Source organism: Lactuca serriola, chromosome 5 (genome assembly GCF_051521515.1).
Source record: "Lactuca serriola cultivar US96UC23 chromosome 5, Lser_US96UC23_V15, whole genome shotgun sequence".
Taxonomy (NCBI): Eukaryota; Viridiplantae; Streptophyta; class Magnoliopsida; order Asterales; family Asteraceae; genus Lactuca; species Lactuca serriola.
In genome coordinates, this window is record NC_136412.1 from 136,778,519 (window position 1) to 136,802,958 (window position 24,440).

The window sequence follows — 24,440 nt, forward strand, 5'->3', positions numbered from 1 at the left end:
CCCGATCCTATATTGAGCTTATTTTGTTATTAGTTTATATAATATAGACTCAAGATCAAATAAGAAAGAAATTTTTGGTAGGAAGATAAGAAGTTTTTTTTTCTGCATATTTTTTTCGCGAACAAACAAAATGAATACTTAGATGATTCATTTGTAAGATGATTCACAAGAAAAAATTCTCAAAAAAACATCTCGATGATTCATTTATATAATGATTTTGTTGTCATTCACTAAAATTGTCATAAAAGTGAATTTTTTCTTAATTTACTTAAAAATAAATCATAAAGATGTTTTTTTTAGAATTTTTTCTTGTGAATCGTCTTACAAATGAACCATCTAGTGATTCATTTTTTTGTTCGTCAGAAAAATATGTAAAAAAAACTTCTTACCTTCCTAACAAAAAAATTTCTTACCGGATGTATATCCATATAATATATAATTATTTATTATATATCTATTATATAAACTGGTTCAATTAAAAGTATTAAAAGATACTAGTTTGCCACATTTCGTTGATCTCTTGCACATAGTTTTATACTTTTGCAAGGTACTGGTCTGATTAATATCAATCGTCTCCTTTTAGAAAAGTAGATGTTATTAGCTTCTGATGATTTATGGTGATGTTTTGCAGATGGCCAAGGCCAACCAAAGCAATTAAATATAGCAAAGGACAGTGACTTTAGACATGTGATGTCAACGTTTTCTAGTACCCCGTTACGTAAGGTCAGTTCCTGACCATGCTTTACAAACTCATCCTCCCTTTTACAACAGTTCTTGATCTCATTGCTTTAATTTTACTTGTTTTTCCTTGTTACACGTTTAGTTTTCATTTTTAGTGTCATATGAAAGCTGGGTGTATATCTGTTGGTTTAGCCTAGCGGTATCCGGTGTTGCCCTCCCTTCTTGAGGTCGAGGGTTCAAGTCTCGTGAGAGACATAGGTGGAGATTTAGGTGTTATATAGGAGTAGAACAGAATAGATTTGCTGTTCCATAAAAAAAAAAGGAATGGGGCAGGAAAATGGATCAATTGTAAATTAATTTATTAGATAACTATATTTAAGATATGGACATGATTCTTCTAAGACTTATATTAACAGTGTCTGCTGAGTTGTCAATTGAAGTTAAATGTGTTAGATAATTTTGGAACCATTACATTAATGTATGCATTTTGTTATCATTTAAAACGTAATTATTATAGTAAAAATATAAAATTGTTGATAGAGTTATTTTATAGGATATCTATTTGTCTCTTGTGGATTGAGTTTTCGCTTTAAAGAAAACCAAAGTGTCTTCAATACGATCAAATTTGGTGATTTTCTCTCTTGATTCATCCAATCATTCAAATATACACACACACACACATCAGTTTAAACTAAAGATAAGAATTCCTTGATAAACACTAGGAAACGAAAATACAGGAGATATAATTAAACATGAATAACTGGATAAACATGTAATTTTCTTCACTCTCCCTAAGGATGGAGCGTAAAGATTGCAAACGCCCATCTTGCCAAGTAACAACCGAAATTGATTAGCCCCAGGTGGTTTGGTGAAAATGTCAGCAAGTAGATCTTTGGTCCATATTTCAGCCAACAAGATTTCACCAAATTCAACGCGTTCACGAACGAAATATCAATCCATTTCGGCATGCCCGGTACCTTCTTGGAAAACTGGGTTATTTTCAATATGACGATCAGCTTGATTGTCGCAATTAAGCTTTGTAGAACCTTTCTGAGTACGTAGCCCCTAAATCTTGAAGAAGCCAATGAAGCCACAAGATTTTACTTATCGTAGTCGCTACAGATCGACAACTTCAGCGGAAGAACAAGATACCACAAACTGGTTCTATGTTTTCCACGAGATAGTAGCACCCCCAAGAGTGATAAAATAACCTGTTTTGGAGCGTCTTGTGAAAGGACAACCAAGCCAATCTAAGTCACAATACACAAGTAACCTTAAGTCACCATTAGAAGGAATAAAGATGCTTTAACCATGTGTAGGTAAAGCAGGACACGGAGGGCAACATTCCAATGTGTCTGCCGAGGAGCAGAAAGAAACTGGCTTAATGTGACTATAAAGGTGATATCAAGTCGAATCACCTATAAGTAAAGGGGTCAACCAACAAGTCAGCTATATTTTCCCGCATCCGCCAAATGAGATTCATCTTCAGTTGTGACACGAACGTTTTGTTCCATGGGAAAAGAATTCAGTATGCAACCTTCTAAACCATAATCAACGAGTATATCTATAGTATATTTTCTTTAATTGGGAACAACTCCATCTGCTGTTCAAGCTACTTCAATACCAAGAAAACAATTCAATGGTCCCAAATTTTTGATACTAAATCGACTGTCAAGAAAGGCATTTACTTTGTTATAAGTTGATAATCATTTCCCAGAAGTATAACGTCATCCACATAGATGCGAGCTGCAATATATGTGTCCTTTTGTTTGTAAACGAAAAAGGAATGATCTGTCTTTGAATGTTGGAAACCAATTTGAAGGAGGGTTTTGGTAAATTTATTGTGCCAATTTCTAGAAGCTTGACGCAAACCATATAACGATTTATGAAGGCGACATACTCTAGTATCTCCTTCCATTTCGAATCCTTGTGCAATCTTCATGTAAACTTCTTCATCCAAATTTACATGTGAAAAGGGATTATTTACATCGAGTTGATGAATGGTCCATCATTTTTGGACAACAACAACTAATATAGTCCTCAAAGTAACAAGTTTGGCTATGGGTGCAAACGTCTCACGAAAGTCTATCCCTTCAATGTGAGTGAAATCCTTCGCAAGAAGTCTTGCTTTGTAGCACTCAACGTCTCCAGACAACTTCTATTTAATTTTATAGAGCCACTTTGAGTCAATTAGTTTCTTTTCCGGGGGGGGGGGGGGTGGTGGTTGTCAAGGTCCACCTGTTGTTATTCTCAAGGGCTTGGATTTCCTTTTTCATGGCATCTCACAAAAATTGACTTTTAACTGCTTGAAAGTAATGTTTGGGCTCATCTTGTGAAGATATGGTAGTCAAAAAAGCCTTATGTGAGTTACTAAAACTTTTATAAGAAACAAAATGAGAAATGTAATGTAACGTCGATGAAACGGTATTGTCATTAGAGTGGGAATGGTCTATGGAAGGTGGTAGGTCAACTTCAAAGTCATGTAGGCGAGATGTCTTAGTACGAGTTCGTTTAGGATGTCGATTGTGAGCTGAATTAGACACAAGATCAGGATTCTGCTCATCATGTTGGGTTGTTTCGGACCCACTTCGAACAACATCAGAATTTGAGGTACGATGCAGACTGGAAGGCTCACTTGGTGTGTTTTTTTGGGCCAAGAAATCTGAAAAATTATCTGGAGTCCTAGGACTCGCTATATTCTGATCAATATATTCATTGGAACGATTTAAATCCATGGAATCTACCGTTTCAACATGACTCTTATTATTGTCTTCGTCGATTTTTTTGGAAAGGAAATGAACACTCTATAAATTTAACGTCTCTAGAAACTAGAATCTTCTTGTCCTCAATATCAAAAACACGATACCCTTTTTGCTCTTGTGGGTACTAGGGGTGTTGACCGGATAAAATTTTCGGGTTTCGGGTAATTCGGGTTTTTCATATAAAAAAATTTACCCGTTACCCTACCCAAATTAAATTCGGGTAATTCGGGTAATGGGTCGGGTAAGGGTAATTTGGGTATTACCCGATTTTTAATTTTTTTTTTAAATTTTTTAATGGCACCTAAAAATAAATGTAATGAAATAAGTATGTCGTGCTAAACTTTGAACATTGAGATTTTTTACTCAATAATATTTGAGATATCAAGTATTCTTTCCAAACTTTCGATCTTGGGTTGAATTCTTTATTTTTTTTTCTATTTTCTTGTGGAACTTGATCATTGGTTGGGTTGTCAACTTTAATCGTCTCATCTTCTACTTCAATATAGTCATCCATTAGTGAAGAATACCAACGAAGAGCGGACGAGGTATGAGGGTTTTTTGATGTGGGGAAAATAGAACGAGCCTCAACGAGGGAAATTGGGATTTGGAATTGGGAGGGTTAGATAAACTCATAAAGGGACATTATTTCTTATATATATTTCGGGTAACCGGGTATACCGAAACCCAAAAAACTTACCCTTTACCCGACCCGAAAAAAATTCGGGTTACCCACTTACCCCAAAAAATTAACCCGATACCCGATTTACCCGTTACCCGAAAAAATCGGGTGGGTAATTCGGGTAACGGGTATTTTTGACAGGGCTAGTGGGTACCCGACGAAAATACAAGGTCTCCCCCTTTCTTCAAAATTATCATTTCAAGCTTTATTATCTTTGACATATACTAAACACCTAAAACCTCTCATGTGTTCGTATTGAGGTTTTCCTCCAAACAATATTTCATATGGTGTCTTGTTTTTCACTTGCCGTGAAGGAAGTCTACTTATGATACAGGTGGAGTCAAGACACACTCTCCCCAGAATTATATGGGAAGACTTTCTTGGAAACGAATGGATCTGGCTATTTCGAGCAAATGTACGTGCTTCCTTTCAACAACCCTATTTTTATTGTGGGGTGTGAATACATGATTTCTTGAGGATGATGCCATGTTCTTCGTTGAATTTGCGTATATTGTTGGAGACAAACTCGCCTCCATTATATCTTCTAATCCTTTTGAGGATTGCATCTAATTTATGTTTTAATAAATATACCCAAGTCAAAACACCCTTCGATGGTATGTCCATTTTATTACAATGTTTGCACTTCAAATTTTCATGATTGATGCACTTGTCATAGTAGTTGCTTTTAATGTTTTGCGATACATGAATCTGAAATGCAGCAGCCTTAATAGCCACAGTCGGATTTCTTATGGCAGATATGTTCATCTGTTGCTCGTCCTCAGCGACTGGATGATAAACGGTTCATAAAATTAGCATAAGCTTAGTGCTAAGGATTTGAGTTTTTATGGTTCCGAAACTATCATTGAAACCCATCAAAAACTCATATATGCGCTCCTTCTCTTTAGACTCTACAGTGTGAACAATTGCCACAGGTACACTTGGGTAAGGGTGAAACTGATTCAATCTCATCCCACACTCCCCTCATCATTGTAAAATATAACGAGATTGAATGCTTATCTTGTAACATATTGGTTAGAGTTTTCTTAAGTTGATATGCTCTTGGAGCGCTTTCCGTTCTGAATCTTTCTTAGAGATCTTCCCAAATTTGCCTAGCTTTTGCTGCACACTTCACACTGTCTTTGATCTCCTTCTCCATCGTTGTCGTAATCCACCATTTGATGATTGCATGACGATCGTTTCCATCCTTTATATTCTATTCAGTCTTCTGCTAGTTTTGGGATGGTTCCATCGATGAAACCAACCCTATTTTCCGCAACAAGGAAGTCACTCATGTCCCATGACCAATCTGTGTAGTTATTGTCATTCAAACTATCATTCACGTGTATCTGTCGTGGATAATCAGGTGGATGAACAAAGTAAGGTGAATCGGGATTTGAGGACAGATTTATTAACTTGTCTTTACCTCTGCCTTTGATTTCATCAAGTCCATCCATGGTGTCTCTCAAAGTAGGGATTCGGCGGATCAAAAGACACACTCTGATACCGTAGAGAAAACGAATATTTCTTAAATAGGAACAAATTTGGTTCCTGATTTTCTCTCTTGATTCATCCAATCATTCAAATATATATATATATATATATATATATATATATATATATATATATATATATATATATATATATATATATATATATATAGACACACACACACATCAATTTAAAATGAAGATAAGAATTCCTAGATAAACACTAGGAAACGAATATACAGTAGAGATAATTATAAAGGAACAATTGGATAAACATATAATTTTATTCACGGTTTTGACTCAAGATCCTCAATATCCCTTGGATCTCTAATACTAGGGTATATCTTCATATATATATATATATATATATATATATATATATATATATATATATATATATATATATATATATATATATATATATATGTGTGTGTGTGTGTGATGAGTAGCATACCAAATACACACAAAAAATCCGTTTAGGGGTTGCTAAGGGATATTAGAGACAATTATTTAGATCAACTAGAAAACTCATTTCACCATCTAGATCTGAAAATCTTCATGGAAGCAGGTATGTAATCATCCTTCTTGTTTAAGTTTTCTTTTAACCGAACTCGAGATAACGATCTTTAGATTATACTTCCACGTTTTATGTTTTCTGTAATAAAACAACCAATAATTTGTATTAAAGAATACTTGAATTATTTTTGGGGGTTTCACTATTTCCTTGTTTTCTTGTTGATGACGATGACATAAAAGAATTTTGGAATATATATTATTTCATTGGTTTTCGTATGCATATATTTTTCCTAGTTATTGACAAGATGTTCTATTTTGTCCTTTGGTCACATCTACGAGCTATCATATATGTATGATCTTTTCTGGTTTGGCCGTACATGGTTGTATGGTAGCTTCCTTGGCCTTTGCACTTTTACTTGACATTACCTTGAACTCTCCCTCCATCATGATACAATGTGTTTCTCATTTTGGCAGAACACTAGCATGTATGTTACGGCTGGTCATTTTTTTTACAATGACCTCATAGGTTGGAAGAAGTGGTAGCATCTTTAACATGTTGTCCCATAGGATTTTTTAAGGCCACATCAGATTTTTTGAGCCACATAAGATGAAGATAGTGGTAGAAAAAAGATAGGGAGTGGTAGCATCTAATGTTGTGTTTTTTTATTTCGAAAAAAAGTAAAAAAAAAAAATAATCAATCACAAAGCCTTCATCTTCTAGCCTCTTTCTCTTTCCTCTCATTGGCCGGCTAGCGTGTCTGTTCTAGCGAGAATCCTAGCATATTTTTTGGAAAGGCGAAGGTGTGATCATGCACCTCCTCATGTTTTTATTTCATGATTTTGGGATATCTATGATATGAATCTTATTTTGGAAACAGTTTGTAAAAAATGATGATTTTGAATGTTTTAAAAAAAGTTTTAAATTTTTTATAAATTTTATGGGTGTTTCAAGTTGGTATCAGAGCCTTGGTTTGAGTGAATTGGAGGAACACTCATGTGAATCCAGTTTCAAACTAATGAAAAGATTTTCAAATTGATTTTCAAACGGTTTTCAAAATACTAAAGGAGGATGTGATGTGTACGATCAGCCAGAGCCAGTAAGTAGACCCCAAAATACAATACTAATAATTGATATTGTGATATGTTAGAACAACATGCTAGTGATAGGCTAAGGATCTTCAGGAATTGCATGAGAGAATTGCTTGATTATATGATGCCTGATAGCCTGGGGCCTTACTTTTATGAAATTGACATCATTACTGTAGTTGCTTAGTGTATGCATTACAGTTATATATAACTACGATCTTATAGCCTGAGAATGTTTGATTTGGCCTTATTTGTTGTTCTTGTTGGATGAAGGGCTTAGGATAGGATCAGACATTCGAATGTCTATAGGGTCCCGTGTTATGTATTGCTAGAATTAGGAGTGTTCGCGGTGCGGTTTATACTCAAAACCGCAAACCGCACTGCATATGCGGTTTGTTATTTTTAGGAACCACAAACCGCACTGCAAAGTTATAAACTGCGTTATGCGGTGCGGTTTTGCGGTTTATGCGGTTTCATAGATATAAATATTAAATTTAATTTTAAACATCATAAGTGTGTGGTGCTTTATATTCTATGAAGAAAATATTAATTGCCTGTATAAGCATCTTCTTGATGCATCACATCAAAATATTTTACAATGTTTTAAAATTATAATATGAACTTATGGTATTGTAAACACATAATTTTTATATACTTGGTTTCACATTTTGACTCATGTTTATCAATCGCAATCTCATAAACATTATTAAGGGTATTAAAAGTGGTAAACATATAGTGTTATATATATATATATATATATATATATATATATATATATATATATATATATATATATATATATATATATATGGTATGTTGCAGTGCGGTTTGAACCGCGGTTTGGTAACTATAAACCATAAACCGCACCGCATAGTGCGGTTTATGAAAACTACAAAACGCAAACCGCACCATGTGCATCCAAAACCACATTATGCGGTGTGGTGTGGTGCGGTGGGAGCGGTTTATGCAATTTGTGCGGTTTGATGCACACCCCTAGCTAGAATACATGAGTGCTGCAGGGTTGGTGGAAGTTTCATGGATGAGTAGTGACGGGTCAGTCAGCCAGTAGTGAGATATTTAGCCTTTCCTCTATGAGTGAGGACTGAGCGTTCATCTATGCTTATGAGTATTGTTAGGGTGGTGTGATGATCCTTGAGACAAACACGGGTAGGTGTGGAAGGTAGTATGGGCCCGTACTACTAAAATCACAGGACCCATGCGCGTAGCAAGGAAGTCACAACCCCTAGGGCTTCATTGGGAGTTGGTTCCCCGTTATTGATATCGATTATTTGATATCTTCATGTTGTATTTTCAGTATGGTGACTTAGAGGCGAGTTGAGATTGGATCCCGGTCGGGATCAGGGGCTGACAGTCAGATGAGGTTAGAGTATTTTGATGCCAGGATTAGGAGGATCATCCATGAGGAGGTTGTAACCATCGTCCGGGGTCAGATTTCGGAGATGTTTGGGTCTATAAAGACCGCTATGATGGAGCTTTTTGCTGAGAGATACGCAGCCATTGTCGAGACTGTTGCTGCTGCAACCTCCGCAGTCATAGTCGCTGCAGGTGTTGGGCCAGAGCGTACCTTTTAGTATCAACACTTTGCTAATACGAAGCCCCTGACTTTCGATGGAGTCCAGGACCCAATTGTAGCCATGAGGTGGCTATCTGATGTGGAGGGATGTTTCTTCACGTGTTCTTGCCCTGCTGACTAGAAGGTCAGGTTCGCTCTGAACCTTCTAAGTTCCGGAGTGAAGTATTGGTGGAGACTTGTTATGGGATCGTACTCTGATGAGAAGAGGGATAAGGTATCTTGGGATCAGTTCAGAGAGATATTTCATAATCGCTACATTCCTCGGGTGGAGCGTGAGAGGTTGGCTCAGGAGTTTTTGGAGTTGAGGAAGAGATTGGAGTCAGTAACAAAGATCACCCAGATGTTTACTGAGAGGGCCATGTTTTCCCTTGAGTTTGCTTCAGAGCAAGCTCAGATGACCCGTTACTTGAGCATGCTCAAGACGGATATTCGGTAGTTTGTTTCTACCCAACGGTGTGATACTTTGTTGGAGTTACAGGAGGCCGCTAGCTGACATGAGCTTGAGATGGAGCTTCAGTTGAAAGAGTAGAAGCAGGCCTCGACATATTTATAACCTGCAACAAAGCGGTTTAATATCGTTGATGATAGATCTAAGTGCCGGAAAGGCCGCACTTGTGACGAGTGCGACAAGGCGCATGAGGGTACTTGTCGGTCATCTTTTGGGTGCCACTATTGTGGCTGGAAGGGTCACATAGCGAAGGATTGCCACTAGCAGGCTCCAACACTCAGTTCCAAGATTTGCTATCATTGTAACCAGGTTGGCCATGTGAAGGACAACTGTCCTTTGTTCGCTGCCAGTTCGGCGCGTGCTCCAACGCTAGCTACATTGAGGCTCAGTGATGGGAGTCAGAGCAGGGTGGATTCCACGAGCGCTCGAGGTTGCACGTTCCCGCTCACCGTCGAGGAGGCCAGAGCAGCACCAAATATTGTGACTGGTATGTTTCTATCTTTTATATTATTGATTATGATTGTTTTATGCTCATATGTTTGTACCTATGTTATGTACGTTCTTAGTGAACTCTTTGCCTACTCTTGTGTTTATTCAACTTTAGTGTGAGTCGGTCCTTTGTTTCTCAGTCTTTTAGTAGGGAGTTTGCTTAGCCCTTAGGGTGTTGGAGTGTCTGTTGCGAGTTTCCGTCGCCAACGAACATGGGGTTTCTGCTGTTTCAGTTTATCAGGGTTGCATTCTGGAGAATTTTCGAGTATCTTTACCAATAATTTGATTCCTATTCCTATGAGAAACGTCTATGTGATAGTGGGTATGGATTGGCTGAGCCGTTTCGGTGCCATGACCGACTGCGAGGGTTAGCGTGTGGTAGTTTGAACCCCAAGTGGGGGAGAATTGGTTATTTAAGGAGAGGGCACCAGGCTGGGTTCAGGGTTTTGTTCGACAGTCAGGGCTCGGATGTATATTCAGCACGGGTGTACAGTTTATTTGGCTTATATGGTGGATACGCAGGTTGGGGACCAGGTATCAGTTGCTGATGTTCCGATTGTTAGGGAGTTCGCTGATGTATTTCCGGAGGAGTTACCCGGTGTGCCTCCTGAGAGGCCGGTCGATTTCAGGATTGACCTTGTGCCAGGTGCGGCCCCTATTGCCAAGGCGACGTGCCGATTGGCACCGCCTGAGATGCAAGAGCTGTCATCTCAGCTGCAGGAGCTGCTAGGCGAGCAGTTCATCCGTCCGAGCAGTTCTTCGTTGAGAGCTCCGATTTTATTTGTCAGGAAGAAGGATGGTTCACACCGGACGTGCATTGATTATAGGGAGCTGCACAGGTTAACGCTAAAGAACCGTTATCCCCTCCCGCGGATTGATGATATCTTCAATGAGTTGCAGGGAGCATCTTGTTTCTCCAAGATAGATCTGAGGTCATGGTACCATCAGGTTAGGGTGAGGGAGGAGGATGTGGAGAAGAACGCATTCCGGACTCGTTATGGGCATTAGGAGTTCGTGGTGATGTCATTTGGGCTCACAAATGCACCTGTAGTATTCATGGATTTAATGTATCGGGTATGCAGGTTGATGCTCGATTGCTCGGTTATCGTGTGTATTGATGATATTTTTGTATATTCCAAGACTAGTGAGCAGCATGACGAGCATCTTCGCGAGCTTCTAGGGGTTTTGGAGGGAGAATGGCTTTATGTTAAGTTCTCGAAGTGTGAGTTTTGGTTACGAGAGGTGCAGTTCCTTGGACACCTCGTTAACCAAGATGGGATTTTGGTCGATCCGGCCATAATCGAGGCGGTGATGCAGTGGGAGGTTTTGAAGTCTCCCTCGGATATCAGGAGTTTCCTGGGTTTGGCAGGGTACTATCGATGATTCATTCAGGATTTCTCCATGATTGTAGTACCCCTCACTCGTATGACGAGGAAAGGGGGATTGATGATTTTGTAGTTTTCTGTGAGGCATCCATCACCGGTTTGGGGGCAGTCCTCATGCAAAGAGGACGAGTGATATCTTATGCTTCACGGCAGCTGAAGCTGCATGAGACGAGATACCCCACACATGATCTTGAGCTGGGAGCAGTGGTTTTCGCTCACAAGATTTGGAGGCATTATCTTTATGGGGTTCACTATACTATCTACACGGATCACAAGAGTTTGAGGCATACTATAGACCAGCCAAACCTGAACATGAGGCAGCACAGGTGGCTAGACGTTGTCAAGGATTATGACTGCAAGATCCTTTACCATCCGGGTAAAGCGAACGTGTTGGCGGATGCCCTAGGCCGCAAGTCGGTTGGACCTTCTGTTGAGGTGGCATGTATGAGGATATCTATGGATTCTGCACTTGTGGTTTGTATTAGGGATGCTCAATCTAAGGGTGTTTGAGTGGAGAATTGGAAGATTAAGAGGATTAGGGGTGAGATCACCAGATTTGTGCCGGATACTCATGGTTTGTTGACCCATTGTGGTTGACTATGGGTTCCTATGTCTGGTGGGGTCAGACAGATTGTATTGGAGGAGGCTCATAAGTCTTGCTTTTATATCCATTTAGGGGCCACTAAGATGTATCGGGATCTGAGACTGAGTTACTGGTGGTTGTGCATGAAGAGAGAGATCGCTTGGTATGTTGAGAGGTGTTTGACCTGCAGGATGGTCAACGCCGAGTATCAGAGGACGCATGGCAAGCTGCCGCCTCTGGAGGTTCCCATGTGGAAATGGGAATAGATTTCGATGGATTTCATCAGACAGTTGCCGAAGAAGGCAGTTTTCATGCTATCCGGGTCATTTTGGAATGATTAACCAAGAGTAACCATTTTATAGCAATTCGGGAGAGCTACTCGGCCGAGAAGCTGCCCGATGTGTATATTTATGAGATCGTTTCTCATCATGGGGTTCCAGTCTCTATTGTTTAAGACTGTGATGTTCGGCTCACCTCCCGTTTCTGGTAGAAGTTCCACGAGGAACTGGGCACGAGGCTGTATTTCAGCACAACTTATCATACGCAGACCGATGGCCAGAGCGAGCAAACTATTCAGACTCTCGAGGATATGTTGCGATCATGCGTCATTGATTTTGGTGGGAGCTGGTACTCCTACCTACCTCTTGCTGAGTTCTCCCACAACAACAGTTTCCACTCCAATGTTTGTGCTTCGCCTTATGAGTTGTTATGTGGGTAGAGGTGTCGTACCCTAGTCTGTTGGGGCGAGTTTGGCCACAGGGTCATGGGTCGTACCAAGGTGATTCTGTAGACTACAGAGATGATTCAGCAGATCTGGCATAGATTGCAAACTTCTCAGAGTTGATAGAAGAGCCATGTCGACCGGCACCGATCTGAGTTGGAGTTTCAGGTCGGTGGCATGGTGTTGTTGAAGTTCTCACCCTGGAAGGGTGTGATTCGCTTTAGGAAGAGGGGGAAGTTGAGCTATTGATATATTGGACCATTCAGGAGGGTTGGCAAGGTTGCATACAGATTGGATCTTCCGGAGGAGCTCCGTCAAATTCATAGCATCTTCCACGTTTCACAGTTGTGAAAGTGCATATTGGACTAGGATGTGGTGGTATCATTGGATGACATTCAGGTTGATGAGCGTCTGAACTATGTTGAGTGGCCGGTGGCTATTTTGGAAAGAAAGGTGAAGGTTTTGCATAACAAGGAGGTACCTTTGGTAAAGGAATAGTAGCTGCATTGGAGATGATCCAAATGGACCTGAGAGCCGGAGGCTGAGATGCGAGAGAATTATCCGGATTTGTTCACCGCATCAGGCTTCAAGGACGAAACCTAGTTCAAGTAGGGGAGAGTTGTAACATCCCGATTCCCAGATATGAGAATTTTATGTTTATAAAGGAAATTTTTCCTTGGAACTCGTCGTGTTGATGGCCTCAACTCGACCTGTTGAAAGTTTATGGGTCGCGGATCATTTTGGACCAACTCGACGAGTTGGAGAAGAAAAGCCGACGAGTTGGTGGCTGAATATGAAACCCTAATTTTTAGGTTGTTGTACCCTATTTAAAGGCCTTAAGTCCCATTGTTGGCCTCCCTAATCGCCCCTATGTCCATAAACCCTAGCCTCGTGTTTTCTCTCCTATTTTTGAGTGTGTGTGAGCTTAAAGAGTGCTTTGTGGGTGTTCTTTTGAAAAAGCTTGAAATTGGTGGTGCATAACTTGAAGGGGGAAGCTTTAGATCCAAAATCTTCTTTAGTTTAGCTACTCTTTTGAGGAAAAAAGTCGAAAACTTGCTTATCTATTGCTTAGATCTCTTCCTTGGAAGTTTATTGTCATATTTGGCTCATTTACATGTTTGTTCTTGCTTTGAGCATGTCATGAAGTTATAACTTCAGATCTAGACATTTTGTGGCCTCTTGGGCTTAAAGTTTCATGCTTTATCTAGATTTAGGCTTCCTTCATGTTCTAAGTCCCCGAATAAGCCTTCTTTGAGTGTTTTAGCCTCTTGGTGTTATGCATGGACATAAAGTTAGCAACTTTACATGGTTTTTCAGCTATTGGGTTCTAGATCCACATTCTTGAGCATTAGTAGGGATGAAAAAGGACTGAATGAGTCAAGCCGGGAAAACACGACGAGTTGTCCTGACAACTTGACAAGTTGAACCGGGTTTTCCTGCTTTTTTGGAAACTGTAGGAACTCGACGAGTTGTCCTGATAATTCGGTGAGTTGGATCGGATTTTCCCCATTTCTCTAAGTACTGAAGAAACTCGACAAGTTGGTATGTACACTCGACGAGTTTAGTCAACATGGGCTGTTGACCTTGACTATCGACTTTGACTTTGACCATGGTTGATCAAGTTTGACTTTTGAGGGCATTTTGGGTATTTTGAGGTTTTGATGGGTTTGTCATGATGGTTGTTGGCTTTGATTCGGGAGTTGAGTTTTAGAGTTAGATCTTATCAGTTCAGCTGCTTGTGAGGTGAGTCTTCCTTACTATACTTTCGGGTCGAAGGAACCAAGGCCGACCCATTGGTTTGATAACATGATATTGCTGACATGTTGAGTATGTTATAGTTATGCATGCTAGTCTTTCTATGCTAGTCTGGTAGATCTGTAGGACTGCCTGTGATTGCCTGTTTACCTGTTTACGATATTATCTATTATATTTCGACATATTATGTGGTTTGGGTTGAGGTTGTACTGCTTTGTGGTGTATTCAACAAATCCAGGAGTATGCCAGATATGAGATGAGGGCCAGGGAGGGTATGCCAAACTCATACTGAGGACTCATGAGCATTCCATATATGAGCTGAGGGTTGGGTCAACCATGCCAGATACGTATTGAGGGCTTAGTAGTATTTAGTCTATTGAATGACCAGGTCGGGAGCAAGCCAGACATAAGTTGTGGGACTATAAGGCAATCCAAACTTATGTTTTGTGCTCAGGGGTAATCCATTCTGTAAAACTGTGGACCCATTTCATGTTGTTATTATATTGTGTTATTTGTTATGTATTGGTATTTTGGGGGAAACTCACTAAGCTTTGGGCTTACAGTGGTTGGATTATGTTTCAGGTACTTCTCAGGATCGCAGGAAGGCGAAGGCATGATGATGCACCTCCTCATGTTTTTATTTCACAATTTTGGGATATCTATGATATGAATCTTATTTTGGAAACAATTTGTAAACAATGAAGATTTTGAATGTTTTAAAAAAAGTTTAAATTTTTCATAAATTTTATGGGTGTTATATCGCCTATGTAGCCTCATCCTACCTCTTGGCTTCCTCATGTGACACTGGTAGCCACCCATATTCACTCGATGTCCACCCGTGTATCTCACTGTATTCACAAACCCATACAAACACTTCACTTTCACACTGATATTGCATCATCCGCATTTCAATCTTATGTTTTGTGCTCTTATGCCCATGCCTTTCGAGATCCTTACTAGTTAAATACCATGAAAGATGAATATGACACACTTATTTCTGATAGAACTTGGGTACTTGTACCTTGGCCCTCTAATGCTAACATGGTTGATTGCATTTGATTTTTTTTAAAAAGAAGCTTAACGAAGACGTATTTTTAGCTCGATAAAAGGCGATGTTAGTTGCTAATTGTCGCAGTCAACGACCCAGTATAGATTGTGATGAGACCTTTAGCCAGGTTGTCAAACCGACGATTATTTGGATTGTCTTATAGTTGGCTCTTTGTTATCACTGGAATGTTCATTGGATGTGAAGAATGCGTTTCCTCATGGTTACCTCCAAGAAACAGTCTACATGCACCAGCCTCCGGGATTCAAAGACCCGAAGGATCTATATCATTTTTTCCTTATTTAGAGATCCTTCTATCGTCTCAAACAGGCCCCCATATATGGTACTGCAGATTTTCTCAGTTCATCGGATGATTAGATGGAATATCTCCTCCTTTATGTTGATGACATTGTTTTGACTGCTTCGTCTACAGGCTTCCTAAGCAACTTATTCACAATCCACGGTCTAAATTCTCTTCGTTCTGCTACTATGTTACACTGTGATAATGTCATTGTTGTTTATTTGTATATGAATCTTGTTCAAAACCAATACACCAAACATATTGAGATCGATATCTTTTTTGTTCGTGAAAAAGTTTCCATGGGATAGATTCATCTACTTCACGTTCCCTCTTCATCTCAGTACACTAACATCTTCACCAAAGGTCTCCCGTCTTCTCTTTTCTCTTTTTCTTGACTTTATATCTAATGTGAACGTCCATTGAAGACCTCCCATTTTGACTATAAGAGATGTTCATCGTACACGTACTATTTATATATTATGTTGTATAATGTTATAGTCCAATTAGTTATTGAGCATAGCCAATTGTATTTGTATATTGGTAGAGTTTTTATTTTGATTATTTAATAATATGCAAAGGCTATATGGTTCATTCATGGAAAAATACTTTGTTGAAAAATTACATAAATGGTCACTATGGATTAACAAATGTCATAAGAAGTTCCGAGGAACCCATCTGAGATCCAGAGCTTTTGGAGTCTTGCAGGTTATTATCAGAGATTTATCCATAATTTCTCCAAGATTGCAGTGCCATTGACTCGCTTGACGAAGAAGAATGTCACTTTTTGATGGGGATCCGAGCAGCAGTTAGCTTTTGAGGCACTGAGGCAGAGATTATGCGAGGCCCCGATCCTCGCTCTTCCCGAGGGTATGGATTACTTTGTGGTTTATTGTGATGCTTCTATTTTAGGTTTGGGAGATGTCCTTATGCAGAGAGGTCACGTGATTGCTCACACCTCAAGGTAGTTGAAGCCTCATGAGGCGAACTACCCGACTCATGATTTGCAGTTGGGGGTCGTGATGTTTGCACTCAAGATCTGGAGACATTATATGTATGGGGTTCGATATACTATCTACACATATCACAATAGTTTGAGGTATCTAATAGACCAGTCGAATCTGAATATGTGACAGCGTAGATGGTTGGATGTGGTAAGGGATTATGATTGTGAGATCCTGTACCACCCTGGAAAGGCCAATGTGGTGGCTGGTGATTTGGGCTGTCACTTCACCTTTGATGGATTTTATCAAGAAGGATCATGTGGAGGGATTGAAAAAGGGAAATTGGAAGACTGAGCGGACTAGGGGACAAATTCCTTTATTTGTCATAGATAGTCGGGGGTTGTTGATGTAGTGTAGTAGAGTTTGGGTTCCCACATCGGGAAGAGATTACCATGTGGAAGTGGGAAGAGATTACCATGGACTTTATCACAAAATTGCCAAGGACGACATGTAGTGTTGACTCTATCCGGGTCATTATGGACAGGTTGACCAAAAGTGCGCATTTCATACCGATTGCTGATAGCATATCCGTGGAAAAGTTAGCTGATATTTATTTTCGAGAGGTGGTGGTTTAGCACGAGGTGCCTATTTCGGTGGTTTCGAATCAGGATGTTCGTTTCAGCTCCAGATTTTGGAGGAAATTTCACGAAGTGTTGGGTACTCAGTTGCATTTCTGTACAACATACCACCCAAAGACTGACGGACAGAGCGAGCGGATGATCCAAACGCTCGAGGATATACTTAGAGCTTGTGTGTTTGATTTTGGAAGTTGTTGGGATACTTACCTTCCACTAGTCGAGTTCTCTTACAACAACAATTATCATGCCAGTATTGACTACCCACCATTTGAATGTTGTACGAGAAGAGGTGTAGGACCTCGGTTTGTTGGGGGGAGGTTGGTTACCAAGTCATGGGAAACACCGAGGTGGTGCGTAAGACCACAAAGTTGATTCAACAGGTGCGCGACAAGTTATGAGTTGCATAAAGTTGACAAAAGTGTTATGTTGATCGTCGACGTTCGGACCTTGAGTTTCAGGTAGGGGACTTGGTGTTGCTGAAGGTGTCACCTTGGAAAGGTGTCATCCGGTTCTGGAAGTGGGGCAAGTTGGGCCCCTGATTTATTGGACCTTTCAGGATTACTTTTCAGATGGGCAGGGTTTAACCACGTACGATGGGCATATGTGGTGTACAAAGGGTGTACGACTGCCAGGGTCAAACCCTAATTTTTAGGGTTTGAACCGTATTTAAACATTAGTATAGCCTTTGGACCTCTACCCTCATCAACCTCCATTTTTCATTTCGTCCCATTCAAGCCCTAGTTCATCCTTTGAGTGTTCTTAAGCTTTGAAAGTGATTTTGTGGCATTTTTTTGTGTATTCAAGAAGAAGGAACTTGGAGACCAAGGATTTGTGGAGGTTAAGCTTTTAGATCTAGAGTCTTCATCAACTTTGGGAGCTTTAGAAGGTATAAATTTCTTACCTTGATGAATCATTATGATAATTTGAGAATACGGTTAGTTTATGAGCTTTGTTTGGTCCTATCGGTTCTCCTTGTGAGTTTGAGTAACTCCAGGAGTTATATATGTTAGATCTCAGCCTCTTTGTTGTTCATGATGCATAAAAATGTCATCTTGATGGTTGTTATTAGTCCATGCAAGATTTTGAGTCCTTATTACGAGTATTGTTGGACAAAATGGATGTTGGGTTCCATTAAGACATACTAAAGGTTAAAGTTGCAAACTTTACATATTATAACCCTAAAATGGAAGAGATCCGAGAGTTTGACCTTATGGCTGAATGGATTAAGCACCAAATGGCTTTGGGTGGCAAGTAGCCTAGTACGTTGCGCGTATTAGTGATGGGTCGCGTACGCCGGGTGAATGTCTTGTTGTGGCTTTGTGGGCTTTTGATATTCGGTTGGGCTTTGGACTTTTGTGCCTTGGTTAAGTTTTCGGCCTTAGACTGTTGAAGCATGAGTGGGCCTCAAGATTTTGTCATCGGACCTTAAGTTGTATGAGTTGGGCCTTTTTCGGCCTTGAGGGCCATTATTGGTTTATTAGGATAACATTGGTTAGGCCCATTATTGGAAGGGTAAAAATGGTCTTTTACCCTAGGAGTTTAGGTTTGGGATTTAGACGCACGGTTATGGTTTATAACCTAATTTAATTTGGGTTATTTGTTTATGCTTGGTGAGGGATCTTCTGGTTTTGCAGTCGAGCATCTAGTTATTTATCAGCGGACTAAGGTATGTTTTCTCACTATATCAATTGTTGGAAGGCATCAAGGCCGGCCCATTATTTATGATATAGGATGTTAGTTGTCTTTGTGATATATTTGTATGAAAGACCAGGATCTGGCCCTTGACAATTGTATGAAAGACCAGGATTTGGCCCATGGAACTTGTATGAAAGATCAGGATCTGGTGCTTGTATGGAAGAATGAGATTTGGCCCTCAGCATTGCAAGGGAAGACCATGATTTGGCCCATGGTAGGAAGTGCTTGTAAGACTTTGATATGGCCCATAACATTTACTTATTTATGTATGATATGTGGTACTTTGGGGAACTCACTAAGTTTTGTGCTTACGGTTTTCAGTTAATGTTCCAGGTACATCTGGTACTAAGGACAAGGGCCTGGGGTGATGACACAACATTCTTCTGTCAAGATTTTCGCACTTTTAATATTACTACTCTGATGATTTTGAAATTGTACTATGTGGATGTTTTGGAACAATTTTATGATTATATTATTTTGTTTAAAAATTAAAAAATTTATCATGATATTTAGGTCGTTATAACCGTCCATTTTCATACATTATGGACTAAATTCATTAGGGTATTTTTGTCTTTTTAGGTATAAGAGGGATTGAATTCGTGACATTTGGTAAACCATAGGGACCATATATGTAATATGTCTTAAAATAATAAAAATTCTAGAAATGAAGGGAAAAAGATTCAAACTCGGGACCTTATCCTTCTGGCCCTTATCAGCCAAAGCCTTTAGCCACCAAGCTAAAGGCACAGTCGTTTTATATTTCCTAAAATAAATTTACAATACGTAAAATGTTAAAAAAATCATATATATATATATATATATATATATATATATATATATATATATATATATATATATATATATATATATATATATATATATATATAAAACAAAAGAAAGTTTTAGCGTATTGTAAAAAAATATTTTTTACAAACAATTTATATGTTTTTTTCGATGTATTTGTTTTACGTCAAATATAATTTTTTATGTATTTAAAATATATGTTTTCTTATAATATGGTATTACACTGGTATAATCCTAAAACATATTTTAACGTTTTTCATAAAAAAAAATTTTTTGCTTCATTTCACGTGAAAAAAAATCTGTTTTTTTGTTACGTATTTATTTTATATAAAATATGTTTTTTCTTTATGTATTTAAATAATAAGTTTTCGCATAAGATGTTATTAGTTGTTATAATTCGAAAATATACTTTTAATGAGTTTAGTTGGTTTATACGAAAACAACAAGTATTATTGTTAACATAACGTAAAAGTATATTTTAGGTTATAACAACGTAATAATATATTATACGGAAACATATTTTTAAGTACATGAAAACATATTTTACATAAAATAAATACGTAAAAAAAACATATTTTTACGTGATTTTTTTTATGAAAACGTGAAACATGTTTTACGATCATAGCAATATAATAACATATTATACAAAAACATATTTTTTAAATACATAAAAAAAAATATTTTATGTAAAACAAATATGTAAAAAAAACATATAATTTGTTTGAAATTTTTTTTACACTATGCTAAAAATATATTTTATTTTATTAGTTTTTTTTAAATATGCTTTTTAAATTTTTTTACTATTAATATCGTTAAGATTTTAAATATTAAAGGCTTTGACACATAAGGAGAAGGGGGAAGTCATAATTTTCATTTTCTAACCATTGTATTTTTTTAAGACAAATTACATAAATAGTCTTTATGGTTTAGCAAATGTCACAAAATCAGTCCCTTTTATATCTAAAAAAACGAAAATACTCTCACGAATTTGGTTTTTAACCACTGAAAATGTAGGGCGTTGGTATAACCATCAATGCAAGTTTTACAAATTATAGGGACCATTTACGTCAAAAAGTGTTACAGAGACCGAGCTTATGACTTTTGGTAAACCATTTATGTAATTTTGTCTACTTTGTAACATGATATGAGTTGTATTTTTGAATTTATTTTTTCGTTGAAATGATATAAAAGAGATTTAACTTTAACAGTTTCGCGAGATGATGTCAAGCTCTAGTGGAGCTTTGGCTTGTTTAGGCTTGCCAAACAAGTCGATGCCGAGCTGAGCCCAAACTTGTTTAAACATTCACGAACGGAGCTCGAGTTCTGTATACAAGTCTCGGAATGAGCAGAGCATTCAAGCTAGACAGGCAGCTCGTTTACACCCCTAGATACGTAGGTATCCCTTATCCAAAGATCTAAACCTTGTGGTGCATGCATACGCAAAACATACAAATAGCTACGAGAAAACAGGGAAGAGATATACGAAAAAACCTTGATTCTGATAAAGACTGCCATGTCCACGCTCCAGATCCCAAAGCTGCTGTTGCTGGTAGCATGTAACATTTCTTCCCATTTTTTCCAAGAGAAAACCACTGTCAACAAATAAATTCATAAGTACTTGTATTGGAATTTTAAACTGTCGTTCTTCCATTTTAACTAATAATCATATGCTCCACAATAGCTACATATGATAAACATTTAAGAATGTCTCAAAAATGATAGGCACGAATCATTTATATAAAATATACCTCTTCACCATTCTTGATTGGGAACCCTTGACAAAGAATATAGTAGAGTTCCTTCTTTGTTGTCCATTCCACAGGATATCTTGCCAACTTGATTACGTCTTCATAATCATTTGGTATTTTTTGTTCCCAATATGTGTCTGTTTGCATATCCACATCTTCATCCTCTAACACATGATGTTCCGCCTATAAAACTTACGCATTATTGACTATGGAACAAAACCTTTATTCTCAACGCTGTTTATATTCTTGGAATTGTTTGAAACACTAAAAGAAAAATAGGAAAAATGATTTAATTGACTAAACCCGCATACTCTCTCCAAAGGCTGAAACTCGATGCCTTCTACTAGCAACGGGTATCGGCATTCAAATGTAATTTCAAGATCAACATTCCTACTGTCACTAGTAAACTGATACAATTCAGCCATCAACCATCCATCTTCTCTCTTCTCTGCAAGATACGAAGTGGAAGATTTTGTCTCCCCAGCCAGAATGTAACTGAGGCCTAAGTAGTCCTTCCTTCCGTAGGAAATATCGAACACAAGGTTTAGTGTGTATGCTACATGTGGTGACAAAAATTGCGTTCTGACTCGTGTTTTGAATTTCCAACAAAATGGTGAATAGTAGTCAAATACAAATCTGCACAATCAAAGATGCAACAATGAATATCTGATTATATCTCATAAAATAGTCTAACCAACCTAGAAACAAATTAGAAACCTTGATTTGTTTGGACCATAATCAGCATGCTCCGGAGATACTGAGTGAATAGGAATTAAACATTCGGCTGCAGATATCATTTCACAGTGTTCACCATTCTTATTTAGCAAAAACCACTGTCCAATAAAAGAGCCAAATTAGTTGGGTTCATGTAGGATATGAGTATTTTTATGACACTAAAGATTTGGAGAACCAAGATATTGGTAGCTCAATGGAATATAGTCGAAATGTACACTTCAGAAGAATTATTTAGTTTTAATCTTCTGAAAAATTAAGCTATAGTATTAAACAAATTATAAAATCAAAGGCTAATTACCGTTTTGCCATTGTTAACAAAGATTCCTTTGGAGAGATGCATCTTTAGTTCTTGTTCGGATCCGTAGACCACAGGAGGTATCGCATACATACTAATCTCTTCATAGTCCACATGGGATTCCACCACTTCACAAATCTCCTGAAACCGAAGTGCAATCTCAAGTTTTTCCACAACATGAGACATCTTTGGCCGTTCTTCACGAGATTTCTGTAAACATCTGTAGGCAATGTCTGAAAATGTTTCCAATGAACTTGGATCCATGTGTTGCTTCAGAACTTGAAAGATAATCTGATCTAATTTCTTTTGTTTGTAGCTTTTTTTCCACATTTGCACTAAACTCTGCAAATGACCATTGTTATATTGAAAGCATAGTCTCCCACACAATACTTCAAACAAGACCACACCAAAAGAGAATACATCCGACTCTTTAGTTAGGATGCTGGTCTCCATATACAATGGATCTATGTACCCAAAGGTACCTACAACATTCGAGACAAGAAAGGTGTGTTGCTGATTAGCAGGTCCTATTTTTGATAGTCCCATGTCCGAGACTTTAGCATTCCAGTTCGCATCAAGCAGAATGTTTGAACTTTTTATGTCACGATGGATAAGTCTTTGTTGTGTCCCATTTGGATCATGAAGGTAGCTTAGTCCCTTTGCCGCCGCAAGACATATCTTGAGGCGTTGTCTCCACGTGAGAGTATTGGAACTTAGATGGCTATCGAGGCTTCCATGAAATGCATGCTCATACACAAGGATCTTTTCACCATCATCGTCGCAAAATCCCACGAGAGAGATGAGATTTTCATGTGTGTAACGAGAAAGCATCAGGATCTCTTTGAAGAACTCCGGGTCTCCTTGTCCGTAATTACGATCCAGACGCTTAAAAGCCACAATGCTTTGCCCCATAGAATGGGAGGCTTCGCCTTGGTAGACTTTTCCAAATCCACCTTTTCCTATAATGTTGCTCTTATCAAAGTTTCTGGTGGCTGACTTTATCTCTTCCAACTGGATTTTAAGATGTTGGAACTCCTTCAAGAAGGCCTCCATTACTTGACAATTAGATGGTAATCACAAAACCTGAAGGGTGTTCTGCAAAACTTGTTTGTATTCCTGGCTTCCTGCGGGTTGCTTAATAATATCTGGCCGGTAAAAATAGATGCACCTAATTGCACGATTGAATCAGGTAAAGTTGATAGCGATTTTGACAGATTTAATTAATCACTCTTAATTTCTATCAAGCTTCTCACTTGTTCTCTTTTAAAAATGTGAACCTGTCACAATCACCATCAAGTTCACTCATTATATATATATATATATATATATATATATATATATATATATATATATATATATATATATATATATATATATATATATATATATATATATATATATTAGTTTATAACCCGTGGAAACCACCGTTACAAAATTGATTAAATATTCATAATAAAAAATTCAAAATTATAAATCAATTATTTTATATAAAATTTTAAATACATTATTAATTAAGAGATTTTTTTATTAGTTATGTAAAATTATAATAATTGATTCAAATAAATATGTGTAATTAATTTATCATATATATTAGACTCTTTTTATTTGTGAACTAATGAAAATAATAATATAAAATTTAAAATTTAAAATAAAGAATAAATAGATTGACAAATAACATCACATTAATTAGGAGGTTTAATGAATTTAAAATGGAGAATTAATAGAATGACAAGTGGGATCATATTAATTATGAGTTCTAATATTATGACACTTGGTAAAAGGACTACTCTTATATATATATATATACTAGGTGTGTGACCCGTGTATTACACGGGTTGATTAAAAAAATTAAATATAAGGTGTAGACATTAAGTATTTTCTAAAGTAAAATTTTGAAATAAATATAAATGAAATGATAAATAATTCGGTCTGTACTAATAAAAACTTATTATCATGTTTTAAATAATCATGTTGGATATTAACATGTAAAAAATTAGGTATTTTTTGAAGTAAACTTTCGAAATAAAAACAATAAATAGAATAAACCACAAT

The 24,440-nt window shown here is 37.7% G+C and overlaps 1 protein-coding gene across 1 annotated transcript in view; it reads right to left on the bottom strand.

The window, feature by feature from the left end:
* LOC145051262 (uncharacterized) overlaps positions 1 to 23,635 on the bottom strand; it is a 24,844-nt gene extending 1,209 nt beyond the window's left edge. Inside the window, exons 1-5 of the mRNA XM_078999337.1 lie at positions 22,392 to 23,635; positions 22,076 to 22,191; positions 21,670 to 21,994; positions 21,359 to 21,541; positions 21,102 to 21,202 (exon numbers count right to left, since the gene is read on the bottom strand). Of these exons, the coding sequence (XP_078855463.1) occupies positions 21,102 to 21,202; positions 21,359 to 21,541; positions 21,670 to 21,994; positions 22,076 to 22,191; positions 22,392 to 23,441 (1,775 nt within the window). The 5' untranslated portion in view covers positions 23,442 to 23,635. The remainder of the gene's footprint in view (positions 1 to 21,101; positions 21,203 to 21,358; positions 21,542 to 21,669; positions 21,995 to 22,075; positions 22,192 to 22,391) is intronic.
* Between the last annotated feature and the right edge of the window lie 805 nt (positions 23,636 to 24,440).